The 23,968-nt window shown below is 36.7% G+C and overlaps 3 protein-coding genes across 4 annotated transcripts; all 3 read left to right on the top strand.

Annotated features, from left to right (window-relative positions):
* Positions 1–931: 931 nt before the first annotated feature.
* Positions 932–10,680, top strand: LOC133286931 (probable serine/threonine protein kinase IRE). The gene is made up of 17 exons (XM_061484483.1): positions 932–1,340; positions 1,457–1,524; positions 1,656–1,835; positions 1,944–3,314; positions 3,483–3,655; positions 3,879–4,128; positions 4,355–4,447; positions 4,536–4,676; positions 4,983–5,075; positions 5,899–6,100; positions 6,271–6,356; positions 6,628–6,716; positions 8,428–8,479; positions 8,567–8,623; positions 8,713–8,871; positions 9,263–9,343; positions 10,221–10,680. Exons 1-17 carry the CDS (start codon positions 932–934, stop codon positions 10,308–10,310), a joined length of 3,594 nt encoding a protein of 1,197 aa, XP_061340467.1. The 3' UTR covers positions 10,311–10,680.
* Positions 10,681–12,431: 1,751 nt separating this feature from the next.
* LOC133287166 (UMP-CMP kinase) lies at positions 12,432–19,811 on the top strand. Of its 2 annotated transcripts, XR_009748220.1 has the most exons (10): positions 12,432–12,691; positions 12,763–12,828; positions 13,475–13,529; positions 15,928–16,045; positions 16,124–16,280; positions 16,602–16,682; positions 16,765–16,872; positions 18,866–18,931; positions 19,292–19,433; positions 19,499–19,811. XR_009748220.1 is itself a non-coding variant. In XM_061484753.1 (9 exons), the coding sequence occupies exons 1-9, from the start codon at positions 12,641–12,643 to the stop codon at positions 19,304–19,306; spliced, it is 717 nt and encodes a 238-aa protein (XP_061340737.1). In that variant the 5' UTR covers positions 12,432–12,640; the 3' UTR covers positions 19,307–19,811. The 2 variants fall into 2 exon arrangements, 1 of the variants encoding a protein (XP_061340737.1); XM_061484753.1 differs by having other exon boundaries at positions 19,292–19,811.
* Positions 19,812–20,898: 1,087 nt separating this feature from the next.
* LOC133287593 (pentatricopeptide repeat-containing protein At4g25270, chloroplastic) lies at positions 20,899–22,656 on the top strand. Its single transcript, XM_061485264.1, has one exon. It carries the CDS (start codon positions 20,899–20,901, stop codon positions 22,462–22,464), a length of 1,566 nt encoding a protein of 521 aa, XP_061341248.1. The 3' UTR covers positions 22,465–22,656.
* Positions 22,657–23,968: the final 1,312 nt, after the last annotated feature.

The following is a 23,968-nucleotide window of genomic DNA, read 5'->3' on the forward strand; positions in this document are numbered from 1 at the left end:
CTTATAAGGGAGTGGCTGACCCATCTTAACCAATTCAGCTTGTGTGTTTGCTAGATGGTTCTTGATTCCTAACGTGTGGGGCATCCAGGCGTTTGTTTTTGAATAAAATCGTCAGATTGCAGGGTTAACCCAGAACTTCAAAAGAGGGGAAGAAGTTCTATGTTTTTCAATAGCCCTGCTATTGGCATAAATCCAAGTGCTTGCGTTGAAACTCTTAATGGTCGATGCTGCAAAGTATGGGGAACAAATGAAGTGTAAGTTTCTACGTGTTGAATTTCAGAGCTCACTCTCAATGTGGCCAGAAGCTAATTAGTAATTTAAGTAAAAAAAAATAAAATAAAGAACTTCTGTGATTCCAATTAGTTCCATTAATAAGTCATTGTTTGGGTTTGTCCAATCTTCGTGATTGTGATTTCAATGATTTTAATTCCAAGTTGCTTCTTTCTCGAGCTTTTTCTTAGCTTCAATATAGAGAGAAAAAGGTTACAATTTGCTTTGTTAGTCGGCAAGCTTTTTGATCTATCAGCTTAGGTTATCCACATTGGGCAAAGTAGTAGAAATTCTAATCGCATTCGGATTGTTACAAAACGTACTAGTGAAGATTCGAGAGAAGTGTATTTTTAGTATGAGGCCTATTCATTTTGGCAGGAAATAGAAGTGATTAATGATTATAATATGAATAAGACTACACGTAATATTTATTGAATAAACATGGTTCGCGGGAAGCATGTTGATTATGACATTCATTCTCTAACGAACTGGCTTCCCTTCCTAAACTGAAATCCTGTTTTGCTGTCTCCTTTCTCGCTCCACTTCCCGCGAAACTCTCACCCTCACCATTCTTACCTTTCTTTCTTAATGCAAATCTCTCTCTCCCCCTTTCTCTCTCCTTCACTCTCACACACTCACAATGCCATGAAACTCATCATCAATGTCGTCGACCCCTCCGCCACCGCATTCTCCAGAACCACCGTCTCCGAAACCCGACCAGGGCATTCCCGCTCCAGCGACACCGTCACGGCTCGGCAGAGCCAAGCTCCAGAAAATTCCCCCAATTCCAATTCGACGAACAGCGGCATCAACAGAGGAAGGCGAGTTAGCCGATGAGGAGAAAAGCGAAGAGAAGGAGGAGGTAGAGGTAGAAGAAGGTGAACGCGCTGTTTCTTCCATCTTGCTTGCGTCGTCGTTAGGGCTCAATCACATTCGGACACGCTCTTCATCTTCGCCTCTTCGTTATTCATCCTCGGTTGGCGCTTCTTCCTTCTTGGGAAAAGATGCTGTTCGGACTAATGACAATGACGCCAGACCTAGATCCAAGCCTTACCATCCAAAGGACCTAGGTCTACATTCTTATTCTTCTTAAATTTCGCTTATGTTTGCTTGAATATAATTTCGATTTCATATTGCTTAGTGATTATTTCGTGCTGCTGCTGATGTCATTGTTGTTCTTGTTTAGGGGAAAAAGCTCATTGGAGTCAATCTAAATCGTTGAGAACTCATTCATCACTCCTTCCTGTGCTAGAGGTGATATGTTATATATAATCTTCACTCTATTTGTATTTTTTTCTTTTTTTTGTTATTTATAATTTTTGTTTGCGTACCCAATAGTTGGAGAAATATAGGTAGCTCAGGTTCATGGCATGTGTTTTGTACAGGGTAATCATGCAGCTTTCGCCAAAGAAATACAATCCCCACGTTTTCAGGAAATCCTGCGACTAACAAGTGGCCGCAAAAAGAGAAACCCTGATATTATTAAGAGCTTTTCTCATGAACTCAACTCCAAAGGAGTTAAACCTTTTCCGCTCTGGAAACATCGTACCTTTGGGCATATGGAGGTAATCTTCATTTAACTTGTTAAAGTTTCATGTATCTGTTCATTAATTTGAGAATACATAAATTTCTTAAAAACACTTTTTTACCTTCCAAAATGAAATATATTGCAGGAAGTCATGGTTGCAGTTAAAGCAAAATTTGAAAAGTTGAAGGAAGAAGTTGATTCTGACTTGGGTGCTTTTGCTGGAGACTTGGTCGGTACTCTTGAAAAAATTTCAGGGTCTAATCGTGAATGGAAAGAAAAAGAGAGGCTGGAGGATCTGTTGGTTGTTGCTCGACAATGTGAAAAGATGTCACCTACGGAGTTTTGGATCAAATGCGAAACTATTGTTCAAAATCTGGATGACAAGCGTCAAGAATTACCAGTGGGGATCCTCAAGCAAGCTCATACACGCCTACTGTTTATTCTCACTCGGTGCACGCGCCTAGTGCAATTCCAGAAGGAAAGTGGCTATGAACAAGATCACATTCTGGGTCTTCACCAACTCAGCGATCTTGGAGTATATTCAGAGCAAATTTTGAAGGCTTCAGAGCAGAAATCCAGTATCCCAACTTGTGGACATGAAATGGCTGAGAAGCAGTCAAAAAAGTCTCATGGAAAAGAGCAAGACAAATTGGTAATAAAACAAAGTCAAGTTGAACAACATGCAAGTGTTGCGATTGACAATGTGGAGCTTACTACAGCCAAAAGTGTTGACTCGACCCCCGGCAGCTATAGGATGTCTTCTTGGAGAAAGCTTCCATCTGCTGCTGAGAAAAAGCGCAAAGGTCAAGATGCTGTAGATTTCCCATCCAAAGGTGATTTGGATCAGATGCTAGTCAAAGATGAAAATGCTGAAAGTTTGGATACTTTGTCATGTCATCCTGAACACTCACAGTCATCGTCAAGAGCGCGAAAGGTTTCTTGGGGATTCTGGGGAGATCAACAAAATCTAACATATGAGGATTCGATGATCTGCAGGATTTGTGAGGTTGAAATACCAATTGTACATGTCGAGGAGCATTCTCGCATATGCACAATTGCTGATCGATGTGATTTGATAGGCTTAACTGCAAATGACCGACTGGAAAGAGTTTCTGAAACTATTGAAAGGATACTGGAGTTCTGGACACCAAAAAGCACACCAAAAAGCACTGATACTCCTGGAGAAGGCTTCGAGGTTGTTACAGTGTCAACATCAAGTTTGCACGAAGAGTTCAATGAATTATCTCTAGAAAAAAATAACTTGACTTGTAGATGCTCTGAAGACATGCTTGACACTACTCCTGAAGCTGACAATACTTTTGTTATGGGTGATCTGAACCTTTCACCTGAAATATCATATGAAGCACGGACCTGCTTGAAACCTGATCTTGGCACAAAAGTATCTTCAGCTGGAAGCTTGACACCGAGATCACCGTTGTTAACACCACGAACCAGTCAGATAGAAATGTTATTAAGTGGACGAAGAACAATGTCTGAACTTGAGAGTTATGACCAGGTATACATTTACCTGTGGTTGTTATTACTCGTAAAACATTATTACGTGCAGGAAAACATTAAGCATATTGTCAACATGTATACATCATAATCCATGAACTTCTTTTGTCATATTTCTTCAGATTTATGTCTGAATTTTTGTATTGGTAACTAGACTGTCAAATGACAGATACACAAGCTAGTTGAAATAGCTCGTGCTGTTGCAAATGTGAACAACTGTGACTACAGTGCTTTGGAGTATATGCTTGATCGCTTAGAAGACCTGAAATACGCAATTCAGGACAGAAAGGTGGATGCACTTATTGTGGAGACTTTTGGACGACGTATAGAGAAACTTTTGCAGTGAGCGCTTGTAACTCGTCTGTTGTGTTTCTTGTACAGCCATGTATTTTTTGTGAATTCAATAGTATCTATAAGATTTTTCCAGCATTTCTTTGGAACCACTATTATTGACACTGATGGTATAAACTTAAAAAATTATGTTCTTTCCCTTTTTTGAGATTTTTTTTCTTCTGCTGGCATGATGCTTAAACCTTACCTAGAAATCTGCAACTTCATTTTATAGGGAGAAATATGTATCTCTTTGTGGGCAGATAGAAGATGAAAAGGTAGACTCATCAAATAGCATTGCTGATGAAGAGAGTTCAGTGGAAGATGATACGGTCCGTAGTCTTCGTGCTAGCCCAATTAATCCTTGTTCTAAGGACCGAACCTCTATCGAAGACTTTGAAATAATAAAACCAATAAGCAGGGGAGCATTTGGACGAGTTTTTCTTGCCCGAAAAAGAGCAACGGGAGATTTATTTGCTATAAAGGTCAGCTTCCTACCAACTGAAATATTTTTTTGCAGGAAGAAAGTTAAAGATAGTTGAGATAAATTCGTTTCATGATTTTTGTTGTCAAACTGTATTTAGTAACAGCAGGTATACTGAAGTTGTAGAAATGTTCGAGTATTCTTTAGTCCAGTATTGCCAATTGGCTATTGTTGGCTATAGAAACCACTAAAAAGTCTTCTTGCCAAATTAACTTGACATTTTCTAGGTTCTGAAAAAGGCAGATATGATCCGTAAAAATGCTGTTCAAAGTATTTTGGCTGAGCGAGACATCCTTATATCTGTTCGAAACCCTTTCGTGGTGAGCAGGACCTACAATGGATCATACATTTGTGAAGTTGTTGCATATTGGTACACTAATCTGATGTTCATGTAACTCTGATAAACAGGTCCGATTTTTCTACTCTTTCACATGTAGAGAAAATCTTTATCTGGTTATGGAGTATTTAAATGGTGGAGATCTTTATTCGCTGTTGAGAAATCTAGGTTGCCTAGATGAAGATATGGCTCGTGTATATATTGCAGAAGTTGTAAGCACGTTAGCCTTTTTATTTTGTTAGTTTTTAATGAGGATATCTTTTAGTTCACACAAAAATTGTATTTTTTTCTCTCCTTATTTTGGGCTTTCTTTTTTCGTGTGTCATGAACCAACTATTTCAAAAATTTAGGATCTTTGAGCATATGAATGATTTATTTAATACACCATCTCACGCAACAACCATTTGAACTTGAATATAAATGATGTATAAACTCACCCAATTTTATGCTGAAATTTAACTTTTATATAAAAGAACGAGGATAATAATGGTCAAATTCTAAACCACATCACTCCACAGGTTCTTGCATTGGAGTATTTGCATTCCTTAAATGTGATTCACAGAGACTTGAAGCCAGATAACTTGCTGATTGGCCAAGATGGTCACATCAAGGTCAGCATCATGTACTTAAACACTCAACACTCATCTGTATACGTTCTTGCCTTCTTGTGTCTACATAGTTATGTATGTTATTTAATTTGTACCCATTTATATGGAAGGAAGTCTCTTTATTTTTCCTACCTTTTCTTATTGCAATTTTTTTTTTTTGGTAATTCTTATTGCATTATTACCTGAGAGCAAAAAAACTTCGAAGATCCATTTTAATCCAAGTATGTTACATTATGCTCTTAATGATATTGACAAATTAGTTTATAAAATTGGTATTTATGTATGCATGACGAGAGGCCGTGGCATTTACTTAATAAATTTTAGTTCTCGTAGAACTTTTATGTTAATTTGTTGAAACGTCCACAGTATTAGAATTGAAAATTTATCGAATCTAATTCAACTTTAAAAGTTAGTCTAAGAAGGAAGGATTGTCTAAATTAAGGAGCACTTTACTTATATACCCAGTTAAATTGAGATGTAAAATGTCCTCTGTTACACTCTGGAATGGACATTTGAATTGTAAAGTTCATAAAATTGGACATCTGTGTGTGACTTGACATTAGAATTTGCATAGGCTCTGATATTAAATAGAATTATTAACTGATTAAACTTAACTTTACAAAATAGCTTAAGAGTATAGAATTACTCAAATCATTGTACTTTGCCTAGCCGATTCGAGAGTTAACATCAATGTGCATCCGTTATATGGTGTTTAATTGAGCTTATATTGCAATACAACCGTCAGAACCATTCTATTTTGATTGAACTGGAGTGAATCCCAAATAATACGTCACCTCTCCATAATGTTTACTCCCTCTTATTACAGTTGACAGATTTTGGGCTCTCTAGGGTTGGTCTTATCAACAGCACAGAGGATTTATCAGCACCATCATTTTCCACTAATGGTTTCCTAGGAGATGATGAACCAAAACCTCGACATTCTTCGAAAAGGGAAGAACGTCAAAAGCAATCAGTAGTTGGCACCCCAGATTATTTGGCACCTGAGATACTTCTTGGCATGGGACATGGTTTGCAGTTTATCTGCTGATTAAATAGTACATCTTATACAAGAAATGCTTTTTGTTAGCCCTTTTTTTCTAAAAAAAATAAATGGATAGTCTATATATATATATATATATTGCTTTCAGATGTCTTTTTGTTTGATTTACATTCCTATATACGCTTGCTCTCCTTGCAGGTGCAACCGCAGATTGGTGGTCCGTGGGTGTCATACTTTATGAGCTTCTTGTGGGTATTCCACCATTTAATGCAGAACATCCACTGGTAGGTTTTTGTTTTATGTTACTCCTCAACTCTAATAACTATATAAAAAAAAAAGTTATGGGTGGCGGCATTCTATTTTCTTCTCGTTTTCTTTTGCTTTTCCGAATCATATTTCAAATACTACTAGCATTTAAGTGGAGTGGACCGTAGCTCAACTGGTGTCTCCTCTCATCTTTAATAGGAAGCTGTGATTATATGGTGGGGGTTTGATCCCAATCCCCCTTATGCATGAATATCTGAACACTATTGCTCATGGTTTTTTGTTTTGCAGCAAATTTTTGATAACATAATTAACAGAGACATACAATGGCCCAAGATTCCTGAGGAGATAAGCTTTGAAGCATATGATTTGATGAATAAGTAAGCATTATCAAAGTAGACGTGCATTTTGTGGGTGTTTTAACAAGGCTATGCTATGAAACTACAAAAGTAATATGGATATTTGATAGGAATATAATTTAGGTGTATGTAAGGTCGTAGGGGATTATGTTCTACCAATGATGTGGCATAACTAACTTTAGAATATTCTAGGAGGTTAAGCTATAAGAAGGGGCAATGTGTAGCGTGTAAAAGGAGATTGGGAATTTGGACACACTTGGGCTGGGAAATCAGATTGGGAGAGAATCAGTACCTCTTCAATTGTACTGAGCTTGTGTCACGGGGTGCAGGGTAGCTTGATTAATCTGTTCTTTAGTAATAGTCATTTATCTTTGTGTATTTCCTTTCTGTAATAGCTGAGACTGTAGTGGTGTACTTTCCTTTCCATGTTAATACAGAAAATCCAATTATCGGGGCCAAAAGCGTGTGTTTCTTTTAAATTCTTTAATTCTCTGATCCAGTCTCTTCAATATTCTATTCATATTTACCTTAGAAAATCCCGACTCTAGGCATCAAAATCTTAGATAATGAAAGGTGATATGTAGAGCTAGATGATTTGCTCAATAAGTTTTTGGTAACAACGAGAGCATGCTCTTGCTGCTGGTGTACGTTGTAAAAGATTATGAACATAATAATTTGTTGTGTAGACTAATTGTTTTTTAGTGATTAGCACGACCACTGTGAAAAAGTTTGTTTGTATGCTCTTTTTTTTGGGTATGCCATCCAAAATTTCCTTAAAGACAAGCTATCTAGCTTAAGAAATGGGAAATATCCTTCAATGAAACTTTCACGTGGACCAAGTTGTTTAAAACTTATAAACCAAGAATCCAATAAATACTACTAAATTTTGGATCTAGTAGCTTGTTGGACAATTGTGCGATGAATTCATTGTATTTTTACCTGTATAAGAAATCTGAAGAAAAATATGGTATAGAACAAAAAAGAAAAATACAAGAATGCTGATGAGGAAAATGGATAGTCGTGAGTGCGCACACACACACTATCATTGTTTTATGCAGCTTTGCATGCAGAGGTGTATGTGGAGAGGATGGAATGGAAGAATAGAGGTAGACTGTGACAAAAGTGAAGTTGATGACTGCCCCATGTTTAACTTTAATAATATTGTGTTATCAAAGACAATCTGACATGCACAATATTGATATGATTAGCAAAAGTAATGGCTTTCAAAATTCACATAATCTGTCAGGACAAGAAAGGTCAATTTGAGTGAACTTGCTATTATTAAATAGTATAGACAGCTTCTTCTAGTGTCTGCAGTTTTATGATGCCTCTAAAGGATTTTACGTGAATTGTGCTATTGGTTGGTGAAAACTGTCGTCTTTTAACTTAAAACATTAAGATTCATGTCAATTATGGCTGACATTGTATTCGCTTTTAGATTATTGAACGAAAATCCGGTCCAAAGATTCTGACACGCACATTATTGATCTGATTAGCAGAAGTAATGGCTTCAAAATTAACATAATCTGTCAGGACAAGAAAGGTCAATTTGAGCGAAATTGCTATTATTAAATAGTATAAACAGCTTTTTCTAGTGTTTTGCTCTCTTGTGATACCTCTAAAGGATTTTACATGAGTTATGCCATTGGTTGGTAAAAACTGTCCTCTTCTAACTTAAAAACATTAAGATTCATGTCATGTTGGTTAGGGCTGACAGTGTATTCTCTTTCAGATTATTGAACGAAAATCCAGTTCAAAGATTAGGTGCAACGGGAGCTACGGAGGTGAGTTCTTTGTTGCTTTTGACAATGGAGTACTTGTAAATTATGACATTACACAAAAGGCAACAATAAATATAATTTTTCTGGCAGGTTAAACGCCACCCTTTCTTCAAGGATATTAATTGGGATACTCTAGCAAGGCAGAAGGTCATCATTTTAATTTTATTAGATCTTTGATATATTTGTGCCATATCTTTTGATTTGTCACACTTGGGATCTACCTCAATTGACTGCAGGCTATGTTCATACCATCTGCTGAAGCTCTTGATACAAGTTATTTTATGAGCCGGTACATTTGGAATCCAGAGGATGAACATTGTGCAGGTGGTAGTGATTTTGATGACATTACTGAAACATGCAGCAGTGGTTCAGGCAGCGATTTATTAGATGAAGAGGTAAGAAATAAGAATACTTTCTAATTTTAGTACCCATGCACCATAAACTATCTTCAGCCTTTTAGCTGTGGTATACTACTTAGATCCAAGGTTTTACCCATAGACCTAAATTGATTTGCTTGACATTAAGTAGATGACATGTTTCGGTTTGTTTGAACACAAAATATGAATTTGCATTGCTTTTAAACTTAAAAGATATATTACACCAAATAGAAGATTACATATGAAATAATCAGTTAGCTTGTATGTGAAAAGTCTATTCACATCAGTTGCTTTTTTCCCCTTTTAAATTGAATTTTTAATATCATGTGGAACAATTTCCTGTGATATTATTTTTCTAGCAGCCCTGTTGGACCATGATTTTTTTTCTGACAATATACTTGTTAAGCAGGGTGATGAATGTGGTAGTTTAGCAGACTTCAGTGGTCCAGCTCTTGAGGTGCAGTATTCATTTAGTAATTTCTCATTTAAGGTAATACCCCATGATGTTCTCTTTCGTCAATATGCATTTTGTTGTATCAAGAACTAGTTTGGGAGGAGTTTAAAGCCTTAATCCTGGACCCGCTCCGAATAGGATTGCCTTCCATGGAGGATACTTGTGATTTATCCAAAAAAAGAAAGAAATAGTTCGTTACTACTACAATACATTATATGTATACATTATAATATGTGAGCCGTAGAACTTTTGTCTGTACACATGGATGTTTATAATTATGTCAATTTATTAAATTAAAATTCATATACATCATAGATTTTTTTATAACCATCTACATGTAAATACAAAAACTCTACGGCGATGATAATATGGTATATTAATACACTAATTTTATAATGTATTGTAGAATTGGCTCACTTAGTATCCTAAATTGGTCTACTGATTATGTGAAGAAAAGGCTTCTTTTTGTCTTTTTCCATTCTCCCTGCCCTAGTTACTTATCCAGTTATCCTTAATTTGTTGCTGCTAGAAATATAGGGCTTTAACGACGGATGTTCGTTTAGATGGAAAGGGAAAAGGAGGTTGCTCCTCATTTTCTTTCTTGAGTTTAAATTTGCTGGGAGGTTGGGGTAAGTGAAAATGCACTTAAATTCACTAGGTTAAGCGTAGAGCACTCTGCGTATACTGGCCTAAGTAGGAGACTACGGGGCAAAACCCAAGAACCCCTTATATCAGCTACCCAAAAAATGGCACACAATCTTCCCCTAAAAAGCTTAAACGTAGAGGTTCTATGAAGTCGCATTGGCTAGATTCTCATATCACATTACTTTCGGCCACAAATACCATATTAAAGATGCTTTGTACTTTTCTATGTGGATTAAAGAAAATTCTTTCATTACTTGTTTTCTTACAGAACTTGTCTCAGCTAGCATCTATCAATTATGATCTGGTTATTAAGAACTCGAAGGAATCACCCAATGACGCCAACCCATCTGTTTCATGACATAGCTGAGAGGGTTGTAAGTTTCTCCGGCGATTTTATGTGGTATTTCTTTTTTTTTTTTTAACAAGGATAAGGTTCAAGTAGGTGATCTCCAGAAAAAAAGAGTATGGGCATTTTTAATACTGACACTACAGCCGTGTGTTTTCCACAGTATTGATATCATTTTAGATACAATGTGATGTGGCCCGAGAATTCGTTTTTCTTGTTTGTTGTCCCCTTTCAGTTTAGAATGGCAATTATTTATTTATTTATTTATCTTAGGATTTGATAGAGTGAGACTTCTTGTAATATTCTATCTTTGCTCACAGTGCTGTTGGAAAGTCTAGGTCAATATGGTGCCTGCCTCTCATCCTTTACGGAAACCGAGTCTTCATTGTGGAAAATGAATCTTTCTGTGAAGGTTCTAGGTAGCTTTTGATTTCTTTTACATGCATACATATTGCAGCGGGACTGTGAGAAGATGAGAATGAAGCGCACTTTTTTCTTTTTGGGGTTTCACTTGAATTTTTATACTATATAGTCTGCATATTCTTAATATAAGGAAAGGTGGTAGAGACAGAAACTTTGGTTGTTTTAAAAGCTTAGTATTTCGACTATAACCTATCCAATTGCACAGGAGTATTTCTTACACTGGTCTACTGACGATTCTATTTCAAGAAGATAAGTTCAATTCAACAAACTCGAAATTTTTTGTGAATTTTTCACCCCCTACTTCCGGTACAACCTTTCTGAATTTTGCATGACGAATAATTTGTTTCCTTATAAACCAAATGAAAGCAAAGTTAACAAAGGAAGGAGGCAGTTTTATTTGGCTTAAAGAATTTTGACGAAACAGAACATGTTTTTTTTTCAAGTCACATACGTTTGTTTTGAAAAAAGAATAATGATATTGATGTGTCTCTAAAATACTATGTATCAAGGGACAAACTCAGTATTTAATTGATCTAAAATTAACTAAAAGACATGAGAATTGAGATTAAATGACGATTTCATTCTCAGTAACATTCTTACAAGAGATTACTATGTTTTATAGGAATTTTGACTAAATGGAAAGATAAGTTTGGAGAGCTCATAAACAATTACCAGACCTATATCAAGCATAATGAGACCAACAGTTACGACTAACAACTTAGAAATCAAGCCCCCATTGCTCACGTTGGTCCAACAAAATCAGTTTGGGGAAAGCAATGTGGAATATCCTCACTTCCATCTTGACAAGGCCAAGTAGAAAAAATAAACGCCCTCTACTTCATTTTATCAGAGGATCAAAGTTTTTCATGTAGTAGAAAATAAATATATCTCTTATATACATATAAAAATATATGGGACACATGTGAACTGATTTGAGGAGAAAAAAGAGAATGAAAAAATATGGTCACTTTTATGTGTGTCTAACCATTAAAACCTTCATGAATACCTATTTTTGTAGTTTTGATTTTGAAAGCCTGAATGGTGTGTGTTTTGTCTGCAACGTTTTTGATTGGTAATGTGACGATATTAGTTGCTTTGACCATACAACAGAGGATATTTTTTATTTATTTTGTTAGACTTCATTCTTTATTCTTTTTGTTTTATTTTGTACTAATTCCATTCCAAAGATGGATTTGCAAATCCGTCAGGACAAGAATTAGTCCATGACCACAACATTAGACACTATTCGGCACAAATATTTAGAAAAAGGTAAGACATTCTAACCATAATGATAAAAAGCTGTCGCTAGCATGACCTTGATAATCGCATTTAATTTTCACCATCTTCAACTGTTCAACAAGTTAACGCATTTCGAACAGGTTTCAATTTCAAGTTTGCAATTTTATTTTAATTTTTTTGTTTTTGTCGAATGTCATAGGCTTGTAGCACATAAACATAGTGAATATATGAACCTTTTTTTTTTTTAAAAAAAAAGAAGGTCAAGAAAGAGATTAGTTTAGCTCGTGAAATAATGACTTGGCATTAAAAATGTTGGATAATCAAAATCTAAATTTACGTTGGGGCAAAGTAGGACATGGGGAGAAACACCCATAAATGTCTTCGTCTATTAAAATAGTTTGACATGTGATGTAAGCACGTTCGTTAGTTAGCAAAGGGTGTATTGTATTTTCTACCGCCTCATTTCTCCTCAAAGTCTCAAACACCACACACATTTGTCTGCAGGTGATGAGGTGTACTCAAAAATAAAATAAATAAGAACTACTAATTAAAAAAACATCGAAAAGGAGAGCCAAGGTGGGTATCACGATCATGTGACCCAGTGCACGCACGCTACTTGTTCGACGTAATCTCTCATTGAAATTGATTTCGGAAACTTAACCGCAGCAATAGAATCAGAAATGTGGAGACGCTCAGCCGCTACTTTGAAATCTTCCCTTTTCCTTCACATGGTAATCATTCATATCCTTTCTCATTCATTCAATTGATTGATATTCTGACGTTGACCTACTTTCGAGTCCAGGAAGCTTCTAAACATAACGCTTGGCGTTGCCAAGGATTTACCTCAGGATTGCCCTTGCACTTGCAGGTACTGTAAATTAATGATCATGACATCCTCTTCTTTAATACTGCACTGCACTCCTCGCAGATGCTTTGATAGTAATCTAACTACTTAAGAGAGATTGTGGTGGGTGCCATTTGTCTTAAACTGCATTTAAAATTATATGATCTCTTCTAGGGTCATAAAAAAAAGCTTTTTAAGTTATGGGTAGTGGCTACTGCTGCAGTTCTGGGAATTTTGTTTTTGAGTCTTGTTAGATATTGCAGGCTAAGGAATAAGGATTCTCCTGGATGAGCACATATGTTCTCAGTCACTATTTTGCCAACCCCACTATTTCTGTAGTCTGTATGACCATCAGTGTGGCAAAGTTAGTTACTTTAGCTTTATCATTTTATCAGGCTGATCCCTTCTGATCGGGTAGATATACATTTTATTTTAGTATCTTCATTCACTTTTAGGTCTTTTGCTATATACAAGTAATACAACCACAAGTTTGTTGATATATTTCAAGCTTTAATTTGCACTGAATAACTTCTGTAGGATTGCTTCTACTCGATGTTAATTTCACTCATGTTTATGTTTATATATAACCAGAGTTTACAGCTTTTGAATGTTGTTGTCTCGAGTTTGATATTTCAATGATCTCCTTGTTTCTTTTTTCCCTTTGATTCAGGAAAAGGATGGGATTTGCCCCAAACATATAGCCCCGGTTATAACTTTTGTTTTAGGTAATAATTATGCATTTATTAAATTGTTGACAAAGTTGCAGTCAAATCAAGATTTAGGTCTTATGCAATCAGAATTGAGAAAATAGATTTGGTAAACCCTAATTTTGTGAATGCCCCAAAGTCCTGTATGTCTCATGTTTCTATATTTACAATTAACAGTAAATATATGGATGGGTTATCTTCATATTTAATGTTGGAAGCTAGCTACTGAGGTCGATAAGGCCTTTATTCTCTAATTTTAAGAAATGACCACAACTAGATATAGAAGTTAAGCTTATGTATGTTGATAATGTGTGTAATTGAGTTTCACTATCTGTGAAATTGATAGGAGATAGGAAGCCACCCATCACTAGGGTGTATATTAGGAAGGGCCATAGAGGATCAGCAAGCCCACGAAGTGTGATTCAGCCTTGGAGGGATAAGTTGTAGTAAGTAGTAACAACTTCAAGGGGATAACAGGGATAAGAGATGAGAGAGAGGAGTGAGGGGACATGATGAATGTATTGGGTTGTGTAGGGAGAGACAAGACCCTCTCTGAAAGCTCTGGAATATCACTTTTCCTTCATTTGCTTTCTTATCAAGCTTGTAACTCCCAATAATGTTTACTGATATCAGTGAATTCTATACAATATACGTGTTTCGATTACATTTCTTGTATGATCTCTACTTGATTCCTATGAGTAGCCAAGGATATTGGAAAGTGTTAGAGATATGTAAAATCATTAATGTAGTCTCGCTCACCAGCTTAAACTTTTGGGTTGAATTGGTTCTTTACATGATATCAGAGCCTCGGTGTCACGGGTTCGATCCTCGCTGCCCCCTATTTAATTAATAATTAATTTTGTGGAGTTTCTTAGCACAGGTAGATGAGCCTGTGCATTGTCCACCCTTTAAGCCTAGTGGACTCTCGTGTGAGAGGGCTTGTTAGAGATATGTAAAATCATTAATGTAGCCTCACCCACCAGCTTAAGCTTTTGGATTGAATTGGTTTTTTTACAGAAAGTATAATCAAGGATGGTTAATATTGGATCTGAGACATCTAGGATGTTTAGATTTATTCAATTATTTGTCTCTACTATCTTGAAAAGCTTATTAATGGTTCAAAGTAAGTGGAAGTCATGTTAAAAAAATTTACAAAGATAATTGAAAATGGTTCAAAAAAAAAAAAAAAAAAAACCACTCCCCGTTAAACCCAACTAGCGAGTGTGGGGTGGAGGAAATCCTTGTACGCAGCCTTACCCTTGCATAATTGCAAAGAGACTGTTTCCTGTATTCAAACCCATGACCTTTCAAACTAATTACTTAATTGATTGTTCTCGTGATCCAGCTAGTTATTATGCCCATGGCAATAGCAAAATATACATTTAACAGAAAATGGGCATGGCTGAAGGCTAATGACACAATGACTAAGCTTGACCCATCTTGTAAGATTGAAAGAAAACTGAATCAACCAAAATGAATTAATGAAGTACTACAATTGTGTGATTATGAACCTTAAAACATCACATATTCCGTGATAGACTATATTTCTGCAGGAAAGGGGAGAGAAGAAACAGATAATATACTCTTCTTTTTTAGCAGAAAGGATAGATTATGCAGATATACTTTGTGAGAATGCCCATGTTTTAAATCTGGGACAACACAGGTCTCAGAAAACAGTTATACCATTAAAAGAGGAGTTGGGGAGGGAAGGTGATAAGAACCTTGAGGTGCACCACCCCAAAAGCTAGCTTAAAGGGTGGGAGTGCCCAAGGCCTTATAAACCCACATTAGTTGTCCATACAACCAATGTGGGACTCCAGGTCCTATACCTTGCAAATGGGATTGTAACATTCCACAACGCTCCGCAGCCCCGGCGCCCACGCGGGCTAGGCTAGTCTTTTACTAGCCCTGGGCGAACACTGCAATGCCGACGTAATAACCAGTGCCGCTCGATTGCAACCGGGAGATATAGTGGAAGGCTCTGATACCATTTGATAAGAACCTTGAGGTGCACCACCCCAAAAGCTAGCTCAAAGGGTGAGAGTGCCCAAGGCCTTATAAACCCCACATTAGTTGCCCATACAACCAATGTGGGACTCTAAGTCCCATACCTTGCAAATGGGATCGTAACAGAAGGGGAGGGGGGAAGAAGGGAAAGAATACATGTAAATGTTAAAAGGGAAATCTACATGTTACTTATCAGGATTATGAACTCCTATTATATTTGGGAGTTTTTTCTTATTATATGTCACCTGAGCAAAACTGTTGGGGATCTAATACTTTAATAAACAGCTAAAATGTATTTAATAGGAACAAAGTGCCACTAGTTATTGATGATGCTATCCATGATTATTTTTTTTATTTTTTGGTTTTGTCTTAGATAAGTGATAATCAAACATTGTTCTTATGCTCTCAGGAGGCCCTGGTAGTGGAAAAGGTACACAATGTGCAAAAATTGTTGAAACCTTTGGATTTAAGCATCTGAGTGCTGGAGATCTTTTAAGAAGGGAGATAGTTTCTAATAGTGAATACGGGTGATGTTGTCTTATCTTAATTTTAATTTTTTTCCTTGGTGCATCTTTGGGATTTTAACAATAAAAATACCAAAACAGCTCGATGATTCTGAGTACAATTAGAGAAGGAAGAATTGTTCCATCAGAAGTGACTGTCAAATTGATTCTAAGAGAGATGGAATCTAGTGGTAATCATAAGTTTCTTATTGATGGTTTCCCTAGAAGCGAGGAGAACCGTGTAGCTTTTGAAGAAATTGTAAGTTTGACTTTTAACCTTTTATTACTTAAATTTGGGCTGAAGGAAGTTATTCCTCCCTCCTTGGGCCTCTTCTTTTTGATAATGATGAATTGATATGGTATTGAGTTATTACTGTGCTAGTGTGTATTTTTCTATGTATTTATTTCACTACAAATTTGCCACATATCCTCTGTATACTTTTGCAAATGACAATATCTATGGATGAACACAGCAAGTTTTTATGTCAGAAAACTCTTTTTGAGGGTATTAGAACAATGAATAATTTCATGTAAACTCTTTCTTGTATTCTTCTAATAAGGAAACACAACTTCCTTGCAGATTGGAGCAGAACCAGATATAGTGCTTTTCTTTGATTGCCCTGAAGAAGAGATGGTGAAACGGGTTTTGAGCCGTAATCAGGTTCTCATCAAATTCTTGGAGATTTAATTTCAGCAGCTGATTAGAAAGTTCTGTCTGATATATTCTGGTCATTTTATTGCAGGGTCGAATTGATGACAATATAGATACAATCAAGAAACGTCTTAAAGTATTTGAGGCATTAAATCTTCCTGTGGTTGATTATTATGCAAAGAAAGGGAAACTTCACAGGGTAAATATATTTAGTTTCAATGTTTTGGATTTCTCCACCAATTCATCAATTACCCAACTAATCCGGTTCGAGTTCTATCGGACCCATATAAGGGGCTGCTCTCCCAAGGCCATTTTCTCCATTTGCAGGACTCGAACTCGAGATCTGTAGTTATGGAAAACAAGCTCCTTATCACTTGAACCAATGGATGTTCAATTGAATTTAGGAAAGTTGGCCTTGTTTAGAGAATTATATGCCTGCGCGACTTATACACAAAAACTGCAATTATTTTTTAACCATTTCGTTAGAGATATATAAAAACCATCAATGTAGCCTTACCCAATAACTTAAGCTTTTGGGTTGAATTGGTTCTTTACATAGTATCAGAGCTTCAGTGATCACGAGATCACGAATTGGATCCTCACTGCCTTCCACTTTCTAGTGGCATTAAATAAGCACAAGGTAAACCAAAAATTGGGTCTGTGCAATATCCACGCTTCAAGTCCAAAGGGCTCTTATTTGAGAGGGTGTGTTACAAAATAATATAAACCATTAAAAAGGTTGTAACATCCCGAGCACTGACGTGGGCGGGGAGTGATCGCCGGTGCAAAGAGGCACGGACAAGGAGCGGCTCCTGACAGGCTTCCAGTGGGGGGTTACATGCATGAATAAATCGAATCGACACCCGAAAGAGAGGAATTCCAAAGGCTGTGCAGGTATAAGATTGCACTGTTTGGAATAGCTTATAAGAATTAATTGGTACTACCTATGCTAACAAGATGCATCTGCTTTTCGGTAGCCCGGAACGGAAGAACTCCATAGTTAAGTGTGCTTGACTTGGGCAATTTGAGATGGGTGACCTCCTGGGAAGTTTTCCCGGGAAGTGTGCGAGTGAGGAAAAAACACACTGAAAAGTCTCGTGTTAATATGTGGGGATAGTCATTGATTCTTGAAGCGGCCGGGCGTTACAAGTGGTATCAAAGCAGGGCCTCTCTTTCAATACGGAATGGTTCGAGGACGAACCAGGCGGAAGCTGGTGGGCATGTAACATCCCGAGAACTGACGTGGGCGGGGAGTGATCGGCGGTGCAAAGAGGCACGGACAAGGAGCGGCTCCTGACAGGCTTCCAGTGGGGGGTTACATGCATGAATGAATCGAATCGACACCCGAAAGAGAGGGATTCCAAAGGTTGTGCAGGTATAAGACTGCACTGTTTGGGATAGCTTATAAGAATTAATTGGTACTACCTATGCTAACAAGATGCATCTGCTTTTCGGTAGCCCGGAACGGAAGAACTCCATAGTTAAACTTGCTTGACTTGGGGCAATTCTGGGATGGGTGACCTCCTGGGAAGTTTTCCCGGGAAGTGTGCGAGTGAGGAAAAAGCACACTGAAAAGTCTCGTGTTAGTATGTGGGGATAGTCATTGATTCTTGAAGCGGCCGGGCGTTACAAAGGCCCTTACCCAACACCTTAAGATTTTGGGTTGATTTGGTTCTTTACATGGTATTAGAGTCTTAGTGTACCGGGTCCAATCCTTACTGTCCCCTACTTTCTTTCTAGTGAAATTTATTTCTTAGCACAAGTAGGTGGACCTATGCATTGTCCACCCTTCAAATCCAGTGGGCTCTCGTGTGAGGGGGCGTGTTAGAGATATATAAAAATCATTAATATAACCTCACCCAATAGCTTAAGTTTTTGGGTTGAATTGGTTCTTTACAACCTTCAAAGCATATTCTAATATTTCAAATCATGATTAATTTCTTCCATGTGGGAAATTTTACAAGCTAGTCTTTTGGGGTTTGACTTAAATGACGATTGGACTTGGGATCAGCTGTATGTTTGTTATACTTTACATATAATTTTTATTGATATGCAATGGAAATTTAAAAAATAAAAATCGGCTTCTGGTCAAAGAATTTATCTCTTGCTTAACACACTAATTTTGGTTTTGCTATGTCATTGCATTTCATATGAATTATATGTTAATTATAGTGACAAGCTAATCTCTGCAGATCAATGCAGTGGGAACAGTAGATCAAATATTTGAGCATGTTCGGCCAGTTTTTGAGCCATGTGAGGTATATCTTTATTTTTTTTTGTTATTTCTATAATGTTAGTTACAAATGCTTAAGAAGCATGATGCTCTGTTATACACAACCAAATTGCCTCTAAGTGGTCATGCTTACTAACAGCTTTTAATAGGTAAGTGGATTTGACTGCGTTTATTTGGTGCATAAATGTATACATTCATCAGCATGCAGTGTTTTATTAATCATGACATATTTGCTCGAGTTTTAAGTGAGAAAACCAAAACACCGTATTTGTTGGGTTGATGTAATTGTGAATTTTTGCCCACCCTTGCTTGCCTCTCTATATCTGGACCAACATCTTGTATTTTGTTATTTAATAGCTCTAATGATTTGCATCATTCTATGCAGCTCGAGGCTGAATGAAAGCTGTTTGAATGGGTTGAAAGCATTATGAAATTGGGTGAAGTTTGGATTTTGTGGGGACCCAATATATTTCCCAGTTGATTACAAGTTCTGATCCAAATTCCTGGGTGATTTGCTTTGGAATTTGGTAGGTCTCTATAACTCATCTACTGAAGTATTCCAAATTGATGTTTACATGTCTACCATTCACAGGAGATGGCTCTGTTGCTTTTTTCCTTTCCTCCTTTTAGTGTTCCTAACGTGCAATAAACAGCTTTTGCCCCCGAGAGAATGGCCTGCAGGTGGAGCTGAACTGTCTCTTACAACTAAGGAACTGCTGCTAATGCGCAGAATATAATATACAATTAAGTACAAGATGTTCGTAATTTTACAATAAATTGAATTCTATTTGTCAGTCCAACCTTTAGAGGTGTTGGACTACATGCTGATTTGTATTATCGCACAGATACTGCAAGCAAGTTGTTCTCTCATTGTGTCTAAGCTAATCAGACCCAGAAAGGAAGAGTTGAACAGATTTTTGAGGTTTTACACTTATTTTTTCTATTTCTCGTTACCAGCTTGTCTCTCCTTATTGCTTCGGTACAACTTGGAATGGAAGTGCCACAAAACTTGGGAGATCAGATTCTTCCATTCAGCGACTATGATGAAATAATGTGTGCATGGAAAGCCTTTCCAGCAAACTTGCCCGTAAGCACTCGATGAGTTGGTGCCCTTATTGCACCATCTAGTCTTATCTATGGCAGCTGTACAATGTATAGGAAGAGTAGATCAATGTTAACATTTGATACACGGGCACACAGAAACATATTTTTAAAAAATACTAGACGGGGAATCATATATAAGTTTTCTAGAATTTAACAATACTTTGTAAGAAAATGACATCAAAATCTCGGCCTCAGGAGCGAGACTTTTAACAATTACAACTGAACTATATCTCAGTATTATGTATGGTTGTTAATGAATTAAAAAAAAGGATAGGATTTGTTTATAAACTTTTTTTGCAAATTACACTAAGTACGACTGGTCGTACACTGCATAATTAAAGTATGACCGGTCGTACTTAGTGTAGTTTGTAAGAGTTTGTAAACAAAAAAGTTTGTAAATATAACCTATCCCTAAAAAAATCAATGAAATCATTTAGGAAAAAGTCTTCTAACGTTTAAAAGAGCTTCAAAAATCACCAACAAAATCGGACACAGTTGATAAATGGTTGGGTCCGTTGGTCCGTTAAAGTAGGCTGACGAGAGTTCAATCTCTGTTTTCATATATAATTTTAGGCTTTAATATTTCTACAGTAAATGTAGATAAGTTATTTATAATAATTCTCAAAATAACGTTGTTTTGGGTTAAAAAATAAAAAATTATAATGAAAAAGACTATTATAACTCTGAAATAAATTATAATTATAAAAATATCTTGATTTTTATCTCAAAATAACATCGTTTTGGATTCAATGTAGATAAGTTATCAGTTGAACTAGAAAAAGCGAATCCATAATTTTATCTAATGCTTGAAGGAAAGAAAAAGAGAAGTTTATGAATGTTATGTTAGCGGAATGCCTCAATTCCTGTCCAAGAAATTAGAAACATAGAATGATAGCTCAGATAAGCTTCCCTCCAAATCGTACGAGCTTGTGCTCTCAGAAGAAGAACACCGACAAAAATAAAAGTAGGAAACTCAGAAAGTGGGAAACCCAAGAAAGAAGCAACACTCTTTCTTTCCCAAAACCAAAACCAACCCCACTCATCATCCATCACAAACCTTATAACCAAACAAAATTGCAAGCACTTGAACAAGTCCTCGCAGACCTTGAAGCCTCTGTTGAGAATGGCATCAGAATTGACCCTGAAATCTATGCTTCTTTGTTAGAAACGTGCTACCATTTGCAAGCCTTTCATTATGGTATCCGAGTTCACCGTCTTATCCCAAGAACCCTTTTGCATAGAAATGTTGGCATCACCTACAAGCTTCTCAGGTTGTATGCATCGTGTGGGTATATGGATGACGCCCACGACCTGTTCGATCAAATGGCTAAGAAGGATATATCTGCATTTCCATGGAATTCACTTATCTCAGGATATGCCCAAGTGGGTCACTATGATGACGCCATTGCACTCTATTTCCAAATGGTGGAAGAGGGTGTTGAACCTGACTTGTTCACGTTCCCTCGGGTTCTGAAAGCTTGTGGGGGAATTGGGTCAGTTCAAGTCGGGGAAGAGGTGCATCGCCATGTGGTTCGTTCTGGATTTTCCAATGATGGGTTTGTCCTCAATGCACTGGTTGACATGTATTCTAAGTGCGGTGACATTGTAAAGGCTCGAAAGATCTTTGACAAGATACCTCATAGAGACTCCGTTTCATGGAATTCAATGCTCGCAGCTTATGTTCATCATGGCCTTGAGGTTGACGCAATGAACATCTTCCGCCAAATGCTTCTGGAAGGGTATAAACCTGATTCTGTTTCCATATCCACGATTATTGCTGGTCTGTCATTACTGGATCTTGGGGTCCAAATTCATGGATGGGTAATCCGGCGAGGAGTTGAATGGAACTTGTCCATTGCAAATTCCTTGATCATAATGTACTCCAATCATGGTAGGTTGGATAAGGCATGTTGGATATTCAATCTAATGCCAGAGAGGGATGTTGTTTCGTGGAATTCCATTATATCTGCTCATTGCAAACACCGAGAAGCCCTTGCTTATTTTGAGCAAATGGAGGAAGCTGGTGTAGAGCCTGATAAAATTACATTTGTTTCAATATTATCAGCTTGTGCCTACTTTGGTTTGGTGAAGGATGGAGAGAGGTTATTTTCTTTAATGTATGAAAAATATAAAATAAAACCTATTATGGAACATTATGGTTGTATGGTTAACCTTTATGGAAGAGTAGGATTGATTGAAAAGGCTTATAGCATCATAGTTGATGGAATGGACTCTGAGGATGCTGGTCCAACTGTGTGGGGAGCTTTATTGTATGCCTGCTCTTTGCACGGAAATGTAACTATTGGCGAGATTGCTGCAAACAAGCTTTTTGATTTAGAGCCAGACAATGAACATAATTTTGTACTTCTTATGGAGATCTATGAAAATGCAGGCAGATTAGAAGACATGAAGAAAGTTAGAATGATGTTGGTTGACAGAGGATTGGATTATTAGATATCTATACATCTGAAAGACTTGACACCACAAGTACAACCCGTGAATGTTTTTCTTGAGTTACCACATATGCTTTGATGCATGGTCCATTCAGTTTCCAGTTTGTCCCACAAAATGTGATTACAATAAGGATTCTTTGATGTACAGCATCAGCACATAACTTGCTTGATGAAATTCCAACTTGGCATTGTCTTCCTATGAAATACTGGAAAATATATTATTTTTTCACATAATCTATTATCTTAGTATAATTTTATTTTATTTTAGATATTCCAATCGGTTCATCGCTTCGCGACTAGTTCGATTCGAGGAGGGTCCCGAGATTAAAACTTTAAATCCCTCCCAAAAACTGTACTGGGAAAGATCGAACACATGCTCTCATCCTTTACTTAGTATAATTATCTTACCATGTAATTACTAATTACTACCTTGAGTACTTTGCTAGCCTCAACAAAAGATTACGAAAAAACGTCTTTACATTCATACCAGTTGATTTTGTTACGCCTTTGGGAGCTGTATTGTGTGTGGAATTAGTGATCTTTTACCCGTCAGAACTAAAAAATTCTTTGACATGCTCGTTACTGTTGAATCAAGGAATAACTTACTTAAGACGTTCTTGAACGTAACATGAATCGAACAAAAGTCTGTTGATTCACTAACAGTACTCCATCCAATAAATTGATTCTTCCAGCATATGCTGCAGCCGAGGACGTTTAAAATAGTGATATTGTTAAATATTATATTAGAGACGTGTATAAAAAACATTACTCACACTAAAAAAATGGCTTTTTCTTGTGATGAAAATGGAAATCCTAAATTTATGGCGCGAGTTGTGTTGTATTTAGGACGGAGCCACTCTGTCCTTCTAGTTTCGTGAGGATAAAACAAACCCAACCGAAAGCTCATGCATACTGCATTAGAGTCCGCGAGGAAAGGGCCTTTGTCCACGCTGAACAATATGAAATGATTGCTATTGCATTTACTTATATATTTTATATTAAAACCTCTAATTACAAGCATGACTATTTGCTTTCAATATGAGAATCCATAAAATAAACATAAGAGGATTTCATATCCGGGGATTTGAAATATAAAGTATTCAGTCTTTACAAGATTGTCAATTGTCAGAATAGAGATGGATTTATGTCCTGCAGGAAGCATGGAAATGGGCAATTCTGCCATATCAAACTTAAGGTTATACCTTCCACGGCTTCTGTCAACTAAATTCCATGCAAATTATTACACATTGTGTAAAGGCTTACATCAGTGTGGAACATGTATTACTATTATTATTTTGGGTACAAATAATATGATGTATTGTTTAAAATACATCAAAGGTAATCTAGTTAATTTTTATCATAAAGTTTGGTAAATTAAATCCTTCTGGATTTTTTCTTATTATTCTTAACTTTCTGAGTTGCTGGTGCTTCTTGTGGTGGCACTTCACTTCAGGTGCCTTAAATTCATATATATAAAAAATATGTATGTATGTATGAATCATGCA

Source organism: Gastrolobium bilobum, unplaced genomic scaffold (genome assembly GCF_033153095.1).
Source record: "Gastrolobium bilobum isolate Gb01-03AN ecotype WA unplaced genomic scaffold, APGP_CSIRO_Gbil_v1 utg11799, whole genome shotgun sequence".
NCBI lineage: Eukaryota > Viridiplantae > Streptophyta > Magnoliopsida > Fabales > Fabaceae > Gastrolobium > Gastrolobium bilobum.

What these genes read in the sequence shown, in the direction of transcription:
- LOC133286931 (XM_061484483.1), top strand. Translation starts at nt 932, where the DNA reads ATGTCGTCGACCCCTCCGCCACCGCATTCTCCAGAACCACCGTCTCCG. An exon ending in TTACCATCCAAAGGACCTAG is followed by an intron (nt 1,341 to 1,456) that starts GTCTACATTCTT and finishes GTTCTTGTTTAG; the next exon opens with GGGAAAAAGCTCATTGGAGT. An exon ending in TTAATGCAGAACATCCACTG is followed by an intron (nt 6,357 to 6,627) that starts GTAGGTTTTTGT and finishes TTTGTTTTGCAG; the next exon opens with CAAATTTTTGATAACATAAT.
- LOC133287166 (XM_061484753.1), top strand. Translation starts at nt 12,641, where the DNA reads ATGTGGAGACGCTCAGCCGCTACTTTGAAATCTTCCCTTTTCCTTCAC. An exon ending in CTTCCCTTTTCCTTCACATG is followed by an intron (nt 12,692 to 12,762) that starts GTAATCATTCAT and finishes TTTCGAGTCCAG; the next exon opens with GAAGCTTCTAAACATAACGC. An exon ending in GATTGCCCTTGCACTTGCAG is followed by an intron (nt 12,829 to 13,474) that starts GTACTGTAAATT and finishes CCTTTGATTCAG; the next exon opens with GAAAAGGATGGGATTTGCCC.
- LOC133287593 (XM_061485264.1), top strand. Translation starts at nt 20,899, where the DNA reads ATGATAGCTCAGATAAGCTTCCCTCCAAATCGTACGAGCTTGTGCTCT.